This window comes from Drosophila subobscura, chromosome J, assembly GCF_008121235.1.
Source record: "Drosophila subobscura isolate 14011-0131.10 chromosome J, UCBerk_Dsub_1.0, whole genome shotgun sequence".
Taxonomy (NCBI): Eukaryota; Metazoa; Arthropoda; class Insecta; order Diptera; family Drosophilidae; genus Drosophila; species Drosophila subobscura.
This window is the reverse complement of record NC_048532.1, coordinates 1,095,810-1,118,302: the sequence shown is the minus strand read 5'-3', so window position 1 is coordinate 1,118,302 and position 22,493 is coordinate 1,095,810. Positions and strand designations below refer to the sequence as shown.

The window sequence follows — 22,493 nt, the reverse complement described above, 5'->3', positions numbered from 1 at the left end:
GATGAGATAGGGCTTGAGCGCAATATTTTAAAATACAGCTCGGAACTTTATCTGGACCCGCAGAGAAACCCTTCGAAGACTGTACTTTCATCAGGAAGGAAGGAAGGAAGGGAAGAAACATGTTATTAACATGAGGTAGATGGTATTTATAAGGGGTGGAAGAGTCATAAGTATCCGAGGAGTACGTCGATTGAAAGAAGGTGGCAAATAAATTCGCAATTCCTTGATCTGAAGTTGCTGTTTTAGACTGTAACTGAAGGGAAGAAGGGAACGCGTTAGACTTGCGTTTTGAGTTGACGAACGAAAAGAATTTTTTGGGATTACTACGGAAATTTTTGCCACATTGGGAAAGATATACGTTATAACATTTCTTATTGACCGTAAGAAATTGAGAGCGAACCGAGGAATATTGGGCAAAGACAGACAAAGAGCCAGTTATCTGGTACTTTTTGTAGAGCCGAGATTTTTTATTTTTTAGGTAAGACAGATACTTGGAAAACCACGGAGGTTTAGAGGAAACAAATACGGTGACTTCAGGGACGTAGGTATCGAGGGCAGAGTATAATGTTTCGTAAAACAGATTGACAGTAGGCTCTATATGTGATGAGGACTGAAGAAAGGACCAATCCACTTGCGAGAGATGTAGACAAAGATCGATAAAATTAGTTTTGCGAAAACATTTTATACGACTTTCTGAAGGTAAAATGGTGTTAGTAATAGAGACTTCGAAAAATATAGATAAAGTAGGATGATGCGGATCTTCGGGAAAAGATATCGGATTGCCTCTTAAAACCGTTGTACGAGAGGCATCGCTGAAAAAGATGAGATCTAACAGTCTACTCTATTATTTCTGACAGAGTTAATTTGGGCAAGATATATGCTGTTCCAATACGGATTTTGACTGCAACGAATTCGATACCATGGACGTTGTTGAATGGAAACAGCTCGCACGCAAATGCCGTTTTCACTGCTATAAGAACCCCACCAGCGAATGATGGACGATCCATTCTATAAGTGGTGAACTTGTGGACGAGAATTTCGTGATCGGAGACAGAGGAGTTAAGCCAGGTTTCAGTTATGGCGATAGCGTCGAACTCAAAAGAGGCACTGTCCGTATGTATTTTAGACAATTTACCTAAAAGACTGCGTACGTTCTGATATTGAATGGAGAAATGGTTCCTTAGTTTTTTTAAATCTTAGGGAGAGTAACTCGAGGATTCTGGGTAGAATCTCTAGGCAGAAATTCATGAATAATAGTGTGCTCAGGCCATGCAGCCGGTTCCAAAGCTTTGGATAGAAGAGAGTCGGGAAGAAGAATTTTGAAAGATGAGATGTTACGCTTATGTGTAAAATTAAGTTTAGTTATAATAAAATTATCCGGCGGCAATTGAAGATAAGAGCTTAGATGTAGTTTGACATCATCCGGTGTGGCTTCGGGAATAAGACGAGAGACAAAGATTGCTTTGCGGGGGACCACCGCGCTGAGTGGAACACCGGAAAAGCGAACTGGTGGAGCTACTCCTGAAAGTCTCAGGGCGGGAGCTGAGTAGCTAGAAGAGGCTGCCGATCCATCACCATTCAATGTAACAGAGACCGGCAAATCATTTGCAACTGGAAGCTGATGACTGTTAGGGATTCCATCACTGGCAACTGAGTCCGAAGTTAAATTGACAGGGGTAAGGATTTTTGAGGCAACTACTATGTTGTTATGCGTGAGAAAGGCTGGATCCTCCGATGGCGGATGGACATCCATCGGTGAAGTTTGGCCACTAGGAGTAGAAAATGAGTCCATCGGTTGTAGGTGAGAGGCAGGCGTTCCACTAGGTAAGACCCGCAGTAGGTTGTTGTTCGGTATTTTCCTCCTTGGTGACTCGCTCAAGAGTTTAAGGCCCAGAAATTGCGATTTCAACGTAAGGAACTTTCTCGTCAATACAGCCATGTCTGTCTGTCCGTCTGACCGTTGTTATGAGCGCCTAGTACTCAGAGACCATAAGAGATAGGGCAACCAAGTTTTGCATCCAGACTTATTTCAGTGTATTGTTTTTTTCACATTCGCTCATTCACACTCTGCTTCTGCAGTTGCCGCTGGCCTCTGGCCTCTGCCTCGGGGGCGAGCGAAAATAGCGTGTTGGCGTGAGAACATATGTAGATGTAGATAACAGGTGTAGAAAAAATGTAAAATGTCAAATGCAAAATTCGAAAAAAACGAGAAGGGACGTGTGAGACGCTTCTTACGCGTCACAACTTTTATACCCGGCACTCAGTACTACATCTGCACCTTAGCGGTTATTTGTCAAATTTTAAATTTTTTCAATATGGTACAGGTACACTGACTGAGTGCCGGGTATAAAAGTTGTGACGCGTGAGATGCGTCTCACACGTCCCTTCTCGTTTTTATCAAATGGAATGCATTCGAAAATTTATATTTTTTGTGTACATATGGGTTCTTTTCGCGTTCTTTGGGAACGCTCTTTCAAGCATGCTCACGAAACGGCTCTTAATAGGTTCCTATAGAACGTTATTTTATGCATGCACCATAAATTCCCAAGGGACGGTTCTAAATGCATGCCAAATATGTTTTCTGTAATGCTCTTTCGGAAACTACAACTGGAAGCGAGACCCAAGCGTTTCACGAATTTGAACCACTGGTTGTAAAGGCCACTTCTAAAGGCTTTCCAAAAGATACAGAAGTACTGTTGGAAGCAACCAAGTCCGCTAAGATGTTTCATTTTGTGTACAAGTGAGTGTGTTCCCGAAATTTCCAGCTAATTTTTAAATTGAATTCGGACTAGAATCTATTTTCTGGCTGGTGCGTCCTACAATTCTTTGCTAATTTATAGCATTTGCATAAATTGTTTACCAAATGAAGCCATAAAAAGCAGATCTATAAAGTGTCTCCTTGGTGATTAATGCATCATTCGAATTTTGGGACTGAGCACATGCATAATTCCACGTAGCACCCCCATAAATCATTACCCTGTACGAGTATCGGCAAGTATGTGTGTGTGAGTGTCGTAATCTAACCACCAAATTTGGCTCTGTCAAAGACACTTAACTTTTGTGCTGGCAGGTTCAGCGGCGACCGTTTTGACAAGTGTCAACGGCAGCAAAGACACACCAGGAAGATACTCCTGGAAACGTATACACACAAGGAGAGAAGCAAAATAAATGTGTTTTGCGTGCGCTTAAGTGCTCATTAATTTGGAATGTCTAACTACGAGTATGTTGACTAACGCAAATGCTCCACGTTTAATCGTTTTGAAAGGGACCTCGTTGCGGGCTTAATGAGCAGTCGGGAGTACTTCCTGCCCATCCATGCCATGGCGCATTTCCGTAAAATTGATTTAGAAGAGCTTTATAAAAGCTGGTCTGGTCAACCAGCCGCACAGATGGGAAGATGGTCAGCTACGGGAATGCACTGAGAACTCCCAACCGACAAGCATTTAAATTGAGATATTTGCAAATTTTGCTGCTGAAGGCACCGTCTCTCAGCCAGGTCCTCCCACCTGAATTGAAAGAATAAAAGTAAAAGATATAAAATGATTCGAAGTGCCTGGGAAATGTGTAGAAGTGCCTACCCTGCGGTCAGTTGATGCACGTGGCCTGTCTGGGAGACGATCAGCTTGCATTGGTCAGCTTATTGAAATTCTATCACTTAAGGGTTAACTGTTGTGGGTGGAGCCGGAGTTCGTTCAGCTAAACCGAGAAACATAACGGAAAAAAATGTATATTCTCATGGATAGTGACTGTAAACTAGATGTAATTAAAAGCTTATAAGTTTAATGGTGCAAAGATTTAAGGTTCGGTTTTTGGAATGCTCAGCTCTTGCAGCTCTGCAGCTCCCTAATGAGAGAATTTGCAAAAACAAAACAAACTGCTGGACGGGGTGGGTTTAGCCTCTGTAAATGAATTTCTTCATTCAAATTCATCTTCATAATGATCCAATCCAATTCCCAATTCAGTGATCTGATAGATATTTTTCTTCACTACGTAATGACGTTTTTAGTTTTCTTTTATCTTCAAAATTTAAACTGTGCGAGAACCAGATTCCAAAAATGTTTGTTGTTTCAATTTTACTTTTCACCTTAAACCTTATATGTTTTAAGTTCCTCCTATTGTTTATAGCAATATTCAAAAGTTTTTGCATCGATTCGAACTATTTTACTGTGACCTATAGAGACATTGTTCCCCACTCCCCTTTTTAAAAACATTTTCACGTTTTTTAATGTTCTGGTCCGAGTTCCGAGTAAATCCCGATTTATTTCGAATTTGGGATACGGTCATTGTACGGTCTTTACTTATCAATAAATAACAGTTACATGACCATGTTTTAAAACAAATTTGAAATCCCAACAGCAGGAGTTGACTTACTGGCCCTAAAATGTCCATATCCCCCACTTTAATGGCTGCCGCGTTCTGGTTCTTCATGTCAACTCTGTGCTTTTCTCCAGACAAATGCATTAAATCTGTGCCATTATTAAGTAAATCTTGAGCCTTTTGTATATTTTTTAACCCATTTAGAGCTTTTAATGACGATCCTGAACGCTGCAGCCATGCAACTGGGAGGATTTGGACATTATGGGCCACTTGATGGAGCAGTCATTGCATATAAACGTCCAGACAAAAGAAGGAAGTCAGGACTACTCTTTCCCACCCCAACATGTTGCGCTGTAATTTGATCCGCTGATGTAAATAAGTACATCATGTCTATTGCATCAACCTAAGGCATAACACACAACAAATCTTCTCCGTTCCCAGCTGTGTGAAAAACAGTAGGCATTCCATCATTATTAACTAAGCAAAAGTCAGTGGCGGAAGTTAAGCACTTGTCAAGGGATGAGCAGCCAGGTGGAAGCGACCTGGATGGAGTTCTTTGCAAGGCCAAAAGCTCTCAGAGTATGCGGGTTACAGCGTTTTCTCTTCCCGTCGTTCCCTTTTTATACCCGGTACTCGAAGAGTAAATAGGGTATATTGTATTTGTGCGAATAACGGTTGTATGTAACGCACAGAAGGAAACGTTTCCGACCCCATAAAGTATATATATTCTTGATCAGCATCAATAGCCGAGTCGATAGAGCCATGTCTGTCTGTCCGTCTGTCCGTCCGTCCGTCCGTCCGTCTTGTTGAGCGTCTGGATCTCAGAGACTATAAAAGCTAGAGCCACCAAATTTTGGATCCATACTTCTGTATGCTCACCCCGCCCCCGCAAAAAGCCGAAAGCCTCCCAAATCTACAATCTATCGAGAAATTTGTATATGCTTTGGAGCATGTATATCCCTAGGGTACTACTGATACCCATCTGGACCATCAAAATTAGATTTTTTCTCATCACTGAAGACGATATTTTGCAACTCCAGGTCCATAAACTTTTTATTTTTGAAAATTCAATATGGGTAATTTTATATCGAGGAAGTAGCTGACATTTGACCAGACTTTTTTCATACGGAATGTTCTGATTTGCCCTCAACATTTATTGAGTCAGATCGTGAACAATTTGGGCTGCGCTAAGGTTTTCTTAACCTGCTAAGCTTCTTATACGGCGCTTGTCACGCTCTTGCAGTAATGGCCCGAACGATGTTTTTTCCGTGATTTTCAGGATCTTTGACCTGTTTTCGAATCGTTAAATAGCTTTTTTTCGGTTTGGTAGCAGATTGCTGTAGTAGCATCCCCATTTCGCGATACGTTCCAATTTTAGCATGCTCTTCATTAGAAATATAGCGGCTTTAAGATATTCTATCGAAAATAAAATAATTATACCCTGTACTCCAAGAGTAAATAGGGTATATTGCAATTGAAGGGAAAACGGATGTACATACATATGTAACGCACAGAAGGAGACGTTTCCGACCTTATAAAGTATATACATATATTCTTGATCAGCATCAATAGCTGAATCGATAGATCCATGTCTGTCTGTCCGTCTTCTTTGTCGGCTAGTTCTCAGAGACTATTAGAGCTAGAGCCAGCTATGGACGGTAGGGGACGGGGCTCATTTTTGAAGTACACTTGTAACAGTGTGAGCATACAGAAGTCAGGATACAAAATTTGGTGGCTCTAGCTTTTATAGTCTCTGAGATCCAGGCGCTCAACAAGATGGACGGACGGACAGCCAGACCGACAGACGGACGGACAGGCAGACATGGCTCAATCGACTCGGCTATTGACGCTGATCAAGAATATATATACTTTATGGGGTCGGAAACGTTTCCTGGTGGGCGTTACATACAACCGTTATTCGCACAAATACAATATACCCTATTTAATCTTCGAGTAACGGGGTATAATAAGCTACAGATATACATACTTACTAACTGAGTACCGGGTATAAAAGTTGTGAAGCGTAAAAGGCGTTTTCTTCTCGTTTTAAATTTTGAACGGAACCGACTTGGACTTTCTACTGAATTTTGTTGTTGCCATTCAGTTGCCAAGAAACAATAGACCGAACCCAACGAAGACGATTTGACAGCAGATCATAAGCATTGAAAGGTGACTTATTTTGCACACCTTACAAAAAAAACCGAATTTTGGGACTTCACACTTAAATCCAACATATGGCATATCATATTCGTTTTAATGCCTGTGCCGATGTATCTTTGAACACAATACCCTCATTCATAAATGGCTTTATTGACATTGTTCCGGGTTGTTGCTTTTACTTAAATTATAGTCTTTACTTACTGCTTGATGAAGGTCGAAGACGGTAATCAGAAAAGTCCGGAAATTACATTTAAAAGCTAATGAGAAATTTCTCTACATAATCTTCTGGGTGGAGAATGGGTAGATCACATCCTGGAAAAGCTCAAGTAACTTAAAAGATGTTTCTATATTTTTCATATGTTAAATATGTATTTCTCCATCCAGTATAATCCAATCCCATACAGCAGAAGTCTCGAAAAACATGAAAACAGGCATTTGTCTTTGTACAAATCTACCCATTCATATATCGTTGGCCTTTTGGCTGCTGACCACTGATGACCACAAATATTGTCCCAGAAATAGCCAAGATTCAGTAACCCTGCCTCTGACACGTCTCTGCCGTGTCTCTGCCCTGACTCTGCTGTGTGTGGCTCTAGGGCAGGGCTCGGCACCCATACAATTAACGAGCCGTTTTTGCGTTTGTGTGTGAAGACGCACGCAAAACGGAACATTTCACTTTATTGGTATTGGTACGAATCACTGTCATACGCTTGTACGTGAGGGCAGCGCAGCAGCAGCGCAGCAGCCCTGCTCTAGGGGATGGTGGCGAGCTAAAGGCGCGTGTTGGCGTGAGCAGTGTTGTTGATGTAGATGACAGATGAAGAAAAAATGTAAAATTTGACAAATAACCCCTAAGTGCAGATGTACTGATGTACTAAGTACTGAGTGCCGGGTATAAAAGTTGTGACGCGTAAGAAGCGTCTCCCACGCTCCTTCTCGTTTGTATTCTTCCTTTTGATTCTGCTGCTCCTGCTGCATCCTTAAACATTTTCTCTTTAATTAAAATTTCAACAAGCCAGACAGGGTAAAATAGTAAGAGTGGGGTGCAGACTTGCCCGCATAAATTAACTTCTGCGTAGGTGAGCTGTTTGTACGAGTTTAGCATGTGGAGTTGAGGAGCGCTGTAAGCCTGGCGTAAGTGCCTTATCTTAATGCCCCACCGTATCTGGCCTAATGCATATAAAACTCAGGCCCGCTATTTAAAATCTAAGAACCCTTTTTATACGGAAATTGTTGCACCCCACGTTCACGCCTAAACGCCCTCACCCACGCCCCGCACTGCCTGGTAGACTGCGTTGCCCTTCTCTTTGCGGGTCCCATGGTAACTCGACATTTTTTCTAGATACATACATATGTATGTACATATTTACGTACGAATATAGTATGCCACACAGCCTGGCACTGTGATAGGAAGTCTCTCTCTTTTAATTCTCCCTCATTTAAAAATGTTCTGAAAAATGCACATGTGTCTGTGTGCGTGGGCGAATTTTTCTTGCCGCTGGGCCTGTATGCGTAAAGCTTCCACTTTTACACGACTACATCTACAATTTGGCCTCTATTTTCTGTGTGTGAAAAATGTAAAAAAAATTTGCAGTTTCAAATTTAAATAGTTTTAATTAACTTTTACTAATTTGCTGTCGCTCAACCTGCACAAGTTGGCAAACTAATTTTAAAGTGATTTATTATTTAAACAGCTTGATGATTGACAGTGCCCAAAAAAGGGAGGACACCAAAAACTGAGCAGAACAGCCAGTGCCCTAATTAGGTAAAGGTTCAGGAGTCCCTTGGAATTGCCTTGCGTTCTGCTCTTTGACAGCGTAAAAATAAATATATAAAAATGTTCCTGAAAAAAAAGAAAAGAGAATTATGCTACTTTCGATAGCGTTCAAACTACTATTATTTTTAGCCGTAAATTTAACTCTGAGCCTGCAGAGCTACCGCTGGGAGACGCAGCTGCATTTTGCGGAATCCATTTAAGTATTGATAGGGCTTGCAATGAATTTGAAATACATTTATACATCCAAACCAACTATTGGGGGAATTGCTTGCTTGATTTACCAGAAAAATTAAGCAACTTATAGATAGATGGATCGGGAGGATCTAAACTCGTATGTATCAAGTGCATTTTATCTCATCCCATCTTAGGGAAATTATGTTTAACTAGTTGAATCAAGTGGTTGGCTTATCGAGCCATTTAAGTCTAGGCCAAGTGAATAAAATTATGCAAATTCAAAAGATGGACCATAAATTACGACATTGAAATGGCCCAAAGGCACATGATGGCAACGTCATTAGATAAATTTATCTCGAATGCCAAACAAATTGAAAAAAAGAACAGCTGACAAGAAAATGGCAACAGAGGAGGAAAATCAATATTTGAAACCGAAAATATACAGTAATCAGCATAATACAGAAAACCGCCATTAAAATCATTATGTACGTACCACGTTTAATGCCTATTTATGGGCGATTTCAATTTAAGTAGCACCAGACCCAGAACCCAAAGCCACTTTCCCGTCACAGTCACCGTCACCATCCCCAGTCCCCGTTCCGGAGACTGGCTGGCAAATGCAAAAACAAATAGGAAATGCTACTGAAACCGAAAACCTGCTGGCGTTAATTTTCAATAAAAAGCCTCTCCGCGAAAAGTAATTAACAAAAAATTACGAAACCGTAGCAAACAACAACAGCCGCAACCAACACACTTAAAGCCAATTAAATATAGAGCTCTCCTCCTCAATAACGGGAACCATTTCGTAACAGATGGACGCAGCGGCGTTTTCAACCTGCTGCAGAAATAAATAAATATATTATCAAAACTTGTTGGTATTTCTTTGAAAAGAAGATGCTCGCTCAATTAACCGCTGACCAGCGTCCACAATACAATTTCAAGCTCAACCTAATTGATTTGCCAATAAAACTCACAAAAATGCCCTCACAAAACTTCCACAACGGCCTCAAAAAAATAGCCCCCCACATGAGAGGAAGCACAGCCTGTAATTTGTAACAGGCCAACTGCAAGACCAAAAGTAATTGACGCCATCGAAAGGCACAAAGAGTCCGCTCTCACACATACATATGTACATACATACATACATATGTATGTACCTATGGACATTAATTACCGCAAAGTAAAGGGACCACGAAAGAAGGTGGGAGCAGAACCAGAATGACGACAGTGACGGCGTGCCAAAAGCCATTTCAGCCAAGCGAGGCGAAACTAATGGGCAACAGTAAGTAAAAATTTAATTTCTGTGTAGTTTTTGTTGCTTCAAAATATGTTGTTTTCAAATTTTCCCATTAGAGACATTTCCCATTTTGTCCAACAGGACAAAATTTTAAATCAGCTCTGCATGTTTAAATGGAATATCCTGTGAGTCGAAAAGAGTATATTAATGTTTGAGAAAAAAATTGTATTATTCTCCAATAGTTACTAAATATCATTTCATCGTAAGTTAAGCTTACAGTTGTTTGAATATTAAGAAATTGGCGCGTCCACAGAAAAGTTGTGCAAATTTATGTGTTCTCGTTAAATTAAATAAAACCAGGAGGAACGTTGGGAGTATCTGCCTAAGCAGCGTCACTACTTTTATACCCGTTATAAGTATGTACACATGTACATAAGTACTTATGTGTCTATGTGATTGATGTTGAACTTTAGATTTTTTCCTACATATGTATGTCATCTACATGTCCTGCACCATAGCTCTTTGCAAACAGCAACAGCACCATTTCAGCTCGTTCTCCTCCGACATAGGAAGATACAGATACATAGGTCCACTGCACGAAACAGATATGGTCATACTCCACGGAACTAGGTTTTTGGTATTCTCGTATCTTCAAAATTGTGTGGGTGGAAGATGGCAGGGCGAAATTTTAAAATACAATTGTATCAGTGTGATATCCCAAAAGTCTGAAGGAAAAATCTGGTGGCCCTAGCTCTTATTGTGTCTGAGAACTTGGCGTCAAGCAAGACGGACGGACTTACGGACAGGCAAAAAAAGACTCGGCGATTGATCCTGATCAAGAATAAATATACTCTATTGGGTTGGAAACTGTGAGCACATATTTAGTATACTCCTTAAACTCTTCGAGTACCGGGTATAAAAATACAACAAAGACAACAGCAAAGGCAACGGTAATGGTAAAATGTATCTACAAATCAGCAGAGCATTGGTGCATTGGCGGAGCGAGCTGAACATCCAACCATGTGAATGCCTCAATGGCGCCCCGCAGCTCGAATCGCAATCATATTAAAAGCCGAGTTGGAGCGCCAAACATTTTATGCCAAAACAGTGCGCCGATCTAGCGCGCGGACAGAGCATGTGGCATGTGGCGCGGACAGGGATTCAGATGGCGCTGGCTGCTGCGGCACAGCGATTCCGCAACCTAAACTAATCATGGCCACCCATCAACTGTGTGCGGTGAGAGGGGAAGGGGAGAGTGAGGGAGAAAAACCCCAAAACCGTAAAACTTTTCCAGGCATTTGCATTTTCCGGAGAAGAGGGAGGAGAGAGAGAGAGAGAGAGTGTCAGAAAGGGGAATACCGCCTCAAAGCGAATGCTGCCAAATGCTAATTTCCTGGCTGAAAACTTTTGAAAACCTCCAAAACCTACAATTTTGAAGATAAAAGAAAAAACTAAAAACGCCATTCCGTAGGGAATGGCCATATCTATCAGATCACCAAATTGGGATACGATTGGATCATTATTATGGCCACAATGAAGAAATTACTTTGTAGTGGCTAAGCCCACCCCGCAGCTTTTTGTTTTTTTCACATTCTCTCATTCACACTCTGCTTCGCGCAGTGTGCGGCCTCAACCTCTGCCTCTGCCGCGAGTTTGCAGTGTGTGGGTCTTCGTAAGAAGCGTCTCACACGTCCCTTCTCGTTTGCTTTACTAACGACAAAAGAGCCAGCAAAAGGCGGACGGAGCTTAACCCACGAAAGGCTAAGCAAAGGTATTATGTTTATTAACAATAATTAGAGGCTGGCAGTGTCTAATCCAACTAGATTCAGGTGTTCAGGTCAGCATCCGAATATAGAAGCTCTAGGGCCAATTCTGAGTCTATTAGACACTTTCTCTTGTTGCTTACCGTATCTGTATGTATACACATATGTACATATGTACATATGTACATGTGTGTATATACATATGTATATTAGAATCGGAGAAGATCGGTTCAATATAGATACATTTACATACGATTGTAAAAAACAATTTCCCAGTTTGTCAATAGCTAACTGGAGGCATCTGCTTTCAGCTTTTACGCTGACTTATCAGAGGGTTAAATGAAATGCTCAAGTTTGAATTAAATTCCAAAGATGCAGGATGTGGCACTCCACAATCCTCATCCCGCACTCCGCATTTCGACTAGATCTTTATACATATAACTCATTAACGGGAAAGGTTTCTGCTGCTGACAGATATTCAGATATAGCTGTCAGCTCAGCTGGGTTCAGAGCTCCTCAACAGGATCCGTCAAAATCCAAATAAGATGGATATATCTATTTGTGCAAGGGTCAAGTGACGTACTTGTTAGGCATGGACTCTGTTCATCATGATGATCATAATCGTAATAATAATGTGCTGCATACGCAACAAAAATGAGCTGCGCCCACACGCAACAGGAACCCCTTGCCAAAAATGGGAAATTTGGGCAATCGCATTATCTTGCAGAGACAATTGAAACTTTTTGTACAAGCCGACGAGTGCTCGTATAGGAACACGACGACGACGACCATTCTGTTCTCTCACACATTTAAGGACATGTGCTTTTCTTTTCATCAGTCCAGCTTGACATGAATATCCCAGCCATTCTGCCTTGTGCTGCTGTTCAAGCTCTTGGCCTGCTTGTGGTTGCCTTGCCGACGAGTCATAGACCCATTCATTCATTCATTTTGACATGGCAGCTGCCTGGTCAGCCCCCCTCCCCCAACCCATTTGCCAGCGCATTGGCCCATCCGAGGAGGGGCTCTTGTTGTGGTCGCCTTGCCTTTGTTCGGTACCCTTCATCGGACGAAAGCCGGCAAAACGCAACAGCTTCGACTTGGTGGGAGTTGCAAGAGTGCAGTTGAGTGGCAAGACAAAGCACGAGTCCTCGGCTGAGTTGGAGTTGGAGATGGAGTCGGAGTGGGAATCGGAGTCAGATGCGGTTGTATATGTTGTATATGGCTAGGCCAAATGTCGCTACCCTGGTTCGGCCTGTTCCTGGCTCGCATGCTCGTGGCTGTCGCATTCTTCAATGTCTCCTTTTAGTAGCGACATGGGCATCATACTTTGTATTGAAAAGTTTTCTCGCGCGACTGACAGCATCAGAATGCAGGCGAAGACTGCCTTTCCTTTCCGTACATAAATATCTACATTTATATGTATGTATACTTGGGTAAACTTTTGTTAGGCCGTAACCCCACAGGCACGATGGTGTACGTTTTATTTTGGATCACATTTGGAATCATATTACCAAATTGGGCATCAAAAACCTTTGCAGCTGCTTTGTGTATTATTCTCTTTTCTTTAAATACTTGTGGTGTTGGATCAAAAGACTGAAATAATTTGTTTTCTAAACCTGAAGTCGACTCTCTTTTATTTGTGTGTTAACCATTGAGAACTTTGAAAATTCTTTACCAAACTTCTCCCAGAATGCTTGCTGGGTTTACTTTTTGTCCACTGTTGTCAATCTGCTTCTTTCCGTCTCGCTGTGGGTATGTGTTTGGGCATTGTCCTGGTTGCCATTGTTTAATGGTCACATTTAAAATGCCTCATTGTTGGCTCTGTCGTCGTTGTCAACTCCTGACCGCACCCTTTGCACAACCTCATCGACGCAACTTCTTCTTGTGGAACGGCGCAGGAAAGTATACAATACGAAATGCATCGTTGTGCATTGGAGAGTTCTGCCACATGTACTGCTGCACTTCTCTTAGCTCTCGCGCTGCCACATGAATGTGTGTGCCACACGTGTGTATATTAAGCATGAGCTCGTTCATATGCGTGCACTGCTGCTGCTTCATGGAGGGCATTTACAGCAAACACAACATCTTTTCTAGCCATCGACTTTTGGTGGACTCTGCGGCGCCGCCCCAGCCTCTAATGGGGCAGCGAGCGTCGTTCATGTGAACACAAATCCGAAAGGCAACAAGGTGCTGCACTTTTAGGCAGCCAGCTTCTCGACCTCTCTCCCTGCGGAAATGAACGAGCTTATTATGGCAGATTCCATACACCCATTCATCTGTGTATGTACTCTTATTGGGTTCTGAAAAGAGGGAGAGTTGCAGGAATGAAGAGAAGAAGCTTATTTGAGTTGTTAGCTGAACTCTAATAGATTTTTGTGCTCTGTGTATGTTGTGGAAATGTATATAGTTATAAAACACAAGCAGTAGAAGCTTATAGAACATTGTTGGCAAAATTTAACAGGAATGGAACTCCCATTAAGTCTTACCAAAATAAGCACCCAGCAGATTTCCTAAACGCATTCCGCTCTTAATACAATTGTCAAAGATTTTCAAAATGTAGCCACAATATTATTTTATACTCATTCCAGAATATGGCTTGCAATACACAAATCACGCAGCTCGCCGGATATGGCATTAAAATAAAACATTAATATCCAAAACGTTGCGTCGCCCCAAAAAAAATGTGATTAATTTAAAGAAGTCGTGGTGAGGGTTGGGTGGCACACGATGTTATTCCCAGAGAGCGTCGCCTTCAAATACAAATCAAGAGTAATAGCATTGTAATAAAAACAAATTTCCCCAAACGTTTGGCCTAATTGTACAATGGACAAAAATGAAAAAACTGTTCTTGTAGGGCGTGGAACTCTGACTGAGCTCTGGCTGGGACTGTTGCTTGCTCGAGAGACCACCGTGACACAGAAAATTTCACAGCCCTGCCTTAAGCACTGAAATCCACACAAATTGTTTCGCCAAAGGAGTTGCATGTGAGTGGGGCATAAGCAGGAGGGAGTTGCTTTGGCAAGGTGCTGCACGATGGTGGAAGTTGACGTCGTTGACTAAGTCGACGACAAAATACGAATATACACTCCCAATCAGACGAATAGACTCACGAGTTTTCAAAAAGAAAAAAAAGTTTATAAAAATCCAGCAACGAATGATAGTGGAGCAAATGAATAGAATCAATAGAACGACTAGTTTCACCAGGATAGTCGAACGAAATATAACGGTAAATTGATAAAGAAGTGGATGAAAGACTCAAATTTTCACCTAATTTGGAGTTTTTTTTTCTCTCCTGATCAGAATTTTACAGGGATCGCATGGGGATAGCTTTTACGTAAAGGATATGAGTCCTCTCAACAATTATAAGAAGGTAAACCATTACATAATTGCATCAGACAGGCCTGCAGTGAACTTTAATTGAACCCTTCGAAATCCCTTTCATTTTAATGTCCTGAAGGACATTACCAAGCAATTCCAAACAAGTTTTTTCAAACATTATTAGCTAAGCTCCAAACATAAAAAAAAAAATGTATTACAAAGCTTTTAAAAGATTTTGCCTAAAATTCATCATTGAGTCTATTCGGTGATCGTTTAAACTGGCCTTGTTTTGGAGGTATTTACACAAAATTATTCATGAAAAAAAACACTTTTCACTTAGAAGTGATTAAATAAGGAAAAGAATCTTGATTAATGGAAAAATAAATTTGCTCCACTATCATTCGTTGCTGGATTTTTATAAACTTTTTTTCTTTTTGAAAACTCGTGAGTCTATTCGTCTGATTGGGAGTGTATAAGCTCGCACGTACAGTAACACTGCAACAACTACAACAATTCAAACACGATAAGCCAAAGTGCGATTTCCTCTCCCCTTGGGGGTTTGTCCCCGCCCGTAAATGTGGGTGGGTGCGAGGTGTAGGCACGTGTACGTACGATGGTGCAGTGGCTCGAAACGCGAAAGAAACATTTTTTTGACATACACAATTTTATATTAATCGCTCTCCGTGAATGTCTAATAGTATTTTAACATGGTTATGTACAACCAACCTAAATTACCAAACTTAATTTTTTAATCTATCGAAAAGTTGCATTTAAAAACCATATTTAAGCCAATTGTATGTACATTTGCAGCGTTGATCAATAGATTCTAAACCCCTTTGAGTATTAAAATGCGCAAAAAATTTGACGAAAGTTGCAGAATATCAGGTAGTTTCTTGGAAAAGAATATGTATACATGTAATTATCCAATTTTTGTTATAGATATCAATTACTTTGTTCTTACTAAATAGGCAATACCAGAAAAATACAAGTGTGAGGCTTTTAAATAGCGACAATTAAAAAATCAAATAACAACTTCTCGTTATTTGCACTTATTTTATTATTCTAAATTTTAAAATCAACAATATGCTTCAATATTTTTGGTTTATATTCTAGTAATACTAAGATCAAATTAAGACATTTCTCACAATAATCGAAGCCGATTTAATGAATTTATTAAATAGTGCCTATGTTGTACCTGAAACTGAAGAAACAATATCTAGGATATCACACAATATCTATTGTGAAGCATACTGAAAATGGCAATACCCTCAGCAATCAGCCCCTGCGGGTTAAAGAGTTTAGCTAAGATCCCGGCAGGTAAGCAACGAGGGCTCAGAAAATCCTTGACTTGCAAAAACAAGCTTCTATCGCAAGCACAATAATTAGAGAGGAGAAAGATCCCTCTACCTATGCCACTGCCTAAGGTAATAAGTAGTGCAATGAGAGGGCAGAAAACTCGGAAAGGTGAAAAAGCCAAGTGGCTGAGAGAACCTAACGTTTGGCCCCCATGCCACGCCAGACCACAGTGTTCCCCTGTGCAAGTCTGTGTGAGTGAGGGTTGGGTTATGGGCTTGGCGTGGCCTGTGGTTTCTACGACTTTAAGCAGAGCACAATTATATGAGGCGAGGCTGCGAAGGAGAAGTAGAAGTGGAAGTGGAAGTATAAAGGAACCGATAAGGGGCAGTACGGTAGCGGCAGCGGCAGCATTAGCCCCATAAGTCAGTCAGTCACACATACAGTGAGGAGAAGTGAAAATGTAATTCGAAGCGCGAGGACAACCATGAGTAGAGGGGTGGGCAGCGGCATGGGCCTCTACTGGAGTTCTCGAGGAAAATTGGCTGCGTCGACGACGAGTTTAGAGTGGACACAGACGGCAGCAGGTCGCAGCAGCAGAAGGCAGTGGAGACCGAGGAAGCACAACAGAGGCACATGAAACACATTTCAAAAACACTTTGACCGGCAAAGTTGCCACACGGAATTTTCTTGTGCAACGTCGAGGAGCGAAAGAAAAAGCAGCGAAAGGAGCAAAGTTTCGCACTTTTGTTTTGGCCAACTTTTGTTTGGGATATGTTTTGATAAACTTTCCATTGAGTTCATTAAATTTGATTCAAGTAAATGTGTGTTTTCTGTGTGCACCCTGCTGCACTCCACTCCCCCGTGTGTCCCTGGAAGATAGTGTGCCTTGAAAAAGTTGAGACAATTGCGCCGGATTGATAGTCAATTAGTGGAAGTGCAGGCTGATGCTGATGCTGCAGGAGACCGGCATCTCTTTATCCTTAGCCGCCACATCCTGCTTTCACTGCTGCGCTGTGCCAAGAGCAACAACTGCTCGTGCATAAATAACCGAAACAAGAAGCAACAACAACCGCCAGACCAAAGTGTCATTAACCTAATTGCCGCAAAAGAAGCCCCAAAAAAAGGAAAAAATATACGGCCATAAAACAACTTGCAACGTGTTGCAATAAAAACGAATTTGCATAAAGCAGGTAAAACTCAAACCCACAAAATGGTAAAAAAAAAAGAAACAAATTCTCCCACTGGCACTAAATATTTATTTTTTGTTGCAATTGTAAAATACACGAGAAACTCCAATGCAGTGGAAGGAATATGTATCGGTTTGAATGGCTGTGTGGCTTTGTGTCAGTGAGTGTTAGTGGTTTGGTCAGAGACCCAAGAGACATATGCCACTTAAGTCCGGGCCAGAACGGCCGGAGTTCTGCCGTCTGCAATTTTTCGATTCTTGCAACTCTTAATCTGCTTTGCCCTCGTCGAGGGCCCCCCCTACCACTTGTTGCAAGCTGGGTTGCATAAAGTAGAGCCGGGCAAATAGTACGCGATATTTTCAGCCTCTCCAGTGCACGAGAAGTGTGAATGTTTGTAGTGTGCTCGCCAAATGGTTGAGTGGGGCTCTTCGGTCTGTTTACTGGGACAAAGGAGCTGGTAGAGTGCTCGCTGGACGGGACCATTGAAAAGTGCTCTGGCGTGGAGACGGAAGCGGAGTTGTAAAGAGAATCTGGACAATGGGACGCAATGGATACATTGTATTGAGAGTTCCGGTCATATCGATGGCAGAGGGGCAGGCTACAGAGCTGACTAACATTTAATAGCTTTGAGAGCGACACTTGAAAGTGCATTCAAACGTGTATGCGGAAGAGGGATATGTCTAGATAACTTTTAGTGTAAATGAATATTTTTTCTTGCAGTGTTGTGGAACATCACACATCGCTGGACAAACCACGACTGCCGGCTAGAACGAGAACAAAAACTTGAAGAGGAAGGAGCCTTGAGAAAAGAGCCGCTTGGAATTGCATTGCGTCGACGCGACGACCGTGTTGCTGCCCCTAGCAATTCTTTTGACCACAACAAATCTAGCACGCAAGGTGTCGTACGAAAGTATAGGTGCTTCTAGCTAGCGTCTCAAGAGAGCCTTCTAAAACGCTACTTCATACACGAAAATGAACGAAGAGAACGCCGATTACCTGGCCCACGAGGCTGCTGACATGGCGGATGAGGAAAGGGATGTGGATGGTCGGAACGGGGACGGGGACCTAGAAGGAGATGCGGATGGGGATGGGCATGGTCGTAGCGTCGCAGCTGCTAATAACGAGTTCGTGCTTGGCGGCCAAACAATGCCACAAATTAGTTCGAACGCACAGCTCGAGGGAAACGTTTCGCCAACACCGAAACCGACCCAGACAACGGTGTCCCACTTTGATGATAATCTGCGGAATAATAGTGTTAGCAACAAGCACAGCGGCAACATTAACAATAACAACAGCAACAGCAGTGGCGGCAATCACCAGCAGAACGAAAGCAACCACAGCAGCCCCGTCAAGAGTCCCACGCGTACTATATCGTCCAGCTTCCGGATACAGAATGCCCCCTACGATGAAGACGAGGTCCTAGCGGCCGGTGACTTACAGCCAAATATCGTCGGTGCATCTGCTGCAGCAGCTGGAAGTGCTATTGGTGTTGGTATTCGGCACGTGCCCGACTACTGGCAGTCCAGAAACGTCGGCTCGGGTGGAGTTCAGAGTGGTGTCCATAGCGGCCATCAGAGTCGGGCTCTCAGCCCGAGCTACCTGGAAAATATGAGTGAGACCTCGGAGCAACCGCCTGTTGTGCCACTGGTCCGCTCGAAATCGCGGCCGGAGATCTCTAGTGCGGCAGCGTCCCGCTACTCCAATCTATCCTATTGGAAGGCCCGGCGCGTGGTTTTTTACCGCAACGGGGACCCGTTCTTCCCCGGTGTGGAGTTGCGCTATAGACCCGGCCGCGATGTGACGTCGCTGGACAACCTGCTGGACAAGATCTCGCCCAAGATGGATCTTCCCCGAGGGGCACGCTATGTTTTCTCCATGGACGGCGACCGAAAGTATCATTTGGATGAGCTGGAGGATGGCGCCTTCTATGTGGTCTCCTCGTTTAAGGCGTTCAAGGTGAGTCTCCCCCAGAGCCCCGTAGCAGATTCTTATATTTTGCACTTTGCATTTTTCATTATTTTGAAGTTTTAGTGAAAGTTTTCACGTCATCGAAAAATCAATACAAATTTGAATATTTTGGTATAATGTATAAGGTTGTGCCAGTAATTCTGTTCGCAACAGTACTATGTGTGTATAAGTACATGAAGGGCTATGTATGTATGCATGTATATAAAACTATGTGCATACATATATAAAAAGTTTTGGCCTTTTTCGTTGCTGCTTTTTTGCGGTCAGGTTTCCCGTCCCACTTCCACTCACTCTCCAACCAGTGTAACGGTCACTTGGCCTAAAAATGCGAGGTATCGCTTGACTTTTCTTCTTTGTTTTGGTCCGTCTTCCATGGAGTGGGAGTTTAAAAGAGGAAGGGGTAAGAGGTTGCCACATTTTTGCATGCAAACACTTTCGCTTTCTCCCCTTTCGCCTTTGTGTGCTCATTCTTGCCAAATGAGCGTGTGCGCTGGTGTGTGTGAGAGCCTCTCTCTCACTTACGTTGTTAGGCTGGACTGTGGGATTTTAGCCCTAAAAAAGTAACAATACCAACAATTAGCTGAAGTTGTGACCTGAGACGGGGGTGCAACGCCATCGCAGGAATTAGTTCTTAGGTTGTACGTTCTACGGTCGAATGAGAGTGGGAGTGCCAAAGGAAGAGAGAGAGAGAGAGGCAGAGAGAAGCTGGAGACTGGCTACTAATGGTATGACCTAATGAGTGGCCCAGCTGATAAAAACACTTTAAACTAACTTCAATTCCTTTGCCTTTGAAGCTCGATGACAGATCGTTTATGATGGATTCATCGATATCTCGTGGATATTCGTGCGCAAAATCCAAGCGCAATATCAGAGTGTACGCATCTTTTGAGAGTCCCGAGCTCTTTCCGAAGATATTTTCTAAGTCCATTCGCCCACAACTTCCACGAGGCAGCTAACAAAAGAGGAATCTTCACAAATCACTCGCAGCATACGGGCTCAGCAATCAAGAGTTTGCATATCCTACATGTCCCTAGAACATCTATTGAAAAAGTTTCCACGTTCCGTTTGGGGAAGGCGAATGAAATGGAATGGGACTGCGAACAGTGTTAGGACGAGGAAGAGGAAGTAGCGTGAATTCAAGCAAGTCATAATCGATAACGACCAAAGTCAAAAGCCAGCACCAGCCATGTATCTAGTGCAGCCAGAGTCAAAGAATGCTAGCGCTCAAGACAAGGAGGGACCCGACAAAAGTCCCTCATCGCCAGTTCCTTTGAGTTTGGCCCATGCTTTGAGTTTCAACTGTAGCTTTAGCTTTGGCTCTGGCTCCGGCTGCGGGTTCTGAGCCGACTATGGCACCGTGTACGGTGCGGCCACGTAGCTGCAACTCTGGATAAAACCCAACCGACAAAGGCAATTCGGCGCCTAGCTCTCGGCGGGCAAACAAAAGCACAGCATGCCACCTTCTGGCTGCCTTCGCTCTCATATGAAATCATAACTTATGATGAACACGACCGTCCGACCTCCTGTAGAGCCGGCGGCACTCTCCTGCAATCCCCACGCCTCGCTTTGAGCAGTGTACAAAAGGCAAGCGAGAAGGGACGTGTGTGACGCTTCTTACGCGTCACAACTTGTATACCCGGCACTCAGTACTACATCTGTACCTTAGCGGTTATTTGTCAAATTTTAAATTTTTTCTTCATCTGTCATCTACATCGACAACACTACTCACGCCAACACGCTCCTTTAGCTCGCCACCCTCCGCTAGAGCCAAAACTGCTCGAAGCAGAGTGTGTATGAGAGAATGTGTAAAAAAAACAAATATAAGCTGCGAGACGGGGTGGGTTTTGCCACTGCAAGTTAATTTCATTGTAGCTATAATATTGATCCAATCGGATCCCAATTTGGTGATCTGATAGATATGGTCATTCCCTACGGAATGGCGTTTTTAGTTTTCTTTTTTCTTCTAAATTGCAGATTTGGGAGGTTTTTGCTCTTTTGCGGGGGCGGAAGGGGGCGTGGCTCATTTTTGAAATTCACTTGTAACAGTGTGAGCATTCAGAAGTCTGGATTCGAAATTTGGTGGCTCTAGCTTTTATGGTCTCTGAGATCCAGGCGCTCAACAAGGCGGACGGACAGACATACAGACGGACAGACGGACGGACAGACGGACGGACAGACAGACATGGCTCAATCGACTCGGCTATTGTACTGATCAAGAATATATATACTTTATGGGGTCGGAAACGTTTCCTTCTGTGCGTTACATATGTAAATTCACTTTGTGCACAAATACAATATACCCTATTTACTCTTCGAGTACCGGGTACAAAAAGAACAATAGGAGAGCAGGAGCAGGATAGGAGCAGGAGTTCGCTAGAGAAAGCTCATAGTACTGGGTTATACAAATCAAATGGGAAATGCATATAAAATCACCCGCCACTTCGGGCGCTCTCACGCGAAAAAGGCCAATTTGGAAACTTGTGGCGTTTCACTTAGGGAAATTATAAATGTATGCAAAAGAGGAGAGAGAAAAGTGCGCAGACGTTCAGCCTGAAACGTCTTGGAGAGCAGGCTTATAATATAAATTAATTTTGCGGCAGGCACACCAGGCACACTGTTTAAAAAATCATTTATGATAATTTATTCATCAATCTTGGGCACGCGGGACTCCTCGCTGAGCCGGAACGAAATTTGAATGATTTTGGGTGCAGCAAATTGCATTAACCTTGTCAAGCAGCACAAATAATTGCACTGCTTGCGCTAAACATTGAGTAGGGTTGGCTCGTGCCCGCAAAATTTGGAACTTTTAGTCATGCAAAGGTCGCAGAACATGGGAGTGCGTAGTAAAATAGAGGATGTGATGGAGTTGGACAATTAATTTCTTCGTTGTAGCTATAATAATGATCCAATTGGATCCCAATTTGGTGATCTGATAGAAATGGTAATTCCCAACAGAATGACGTTCTTAGTTTCTTTTATCTTCAAAATTTTAATTTTTTTAAATTTTTAAATTTTTGAAATACACTGGTTTTAGTGTGAGCATACAGCAGTCTGGAGCCAACATTTTGTGGCTCTAGCTCTTATAGTCTCTGAGAACTTGACGTACAAGATACAAGATATGGACAATACAAGACGGACGGACGGACGGACAGACAGACATGGCTCAATCGACTCGGCTATTGATGGTGATCAAGAATTTATATCCTTTATGGGGTCGGAAACGTTTCCTTCTGTGCGTTACACACAACCGTTATTCGCACAAATACAATATACCCTATTTACTCTTCGAGTACCGG

At 42.6% G+C, this 22,493-nt stretch overlaps 1 protein-coding gene across 1 annotated transcript in view; it reads left to right on the top strand.

Annotated features, from left to right (window-relative positions):
- Positions 1 to 9,296: 9,296 nt before the first annotated feature.
- Positions 9,297 to 22,493, top strand: part of LOC117894416 (echinoderm microtubule-associated protein-like CG42247) — a 55,104-nt gene continuing 41,907 nt past the window's right edge. Inside the window, exons 1-2 of the mRNA XM_034801426.1 lie at positions 9,297 to 9,710; positions 17,950 to 19,185. Coding sequence (XP_034657317.1) covers positions 18,202 to 19,185 — 984 coding nt within the window. The 5' untranslated portion in view covers positions 9,297 to 9,710; positions 17,950 to 18,201. The remainder of the gene's footprint in view (positions 9,711 to 17,949; positions 19,186 to 22,493) is intronic.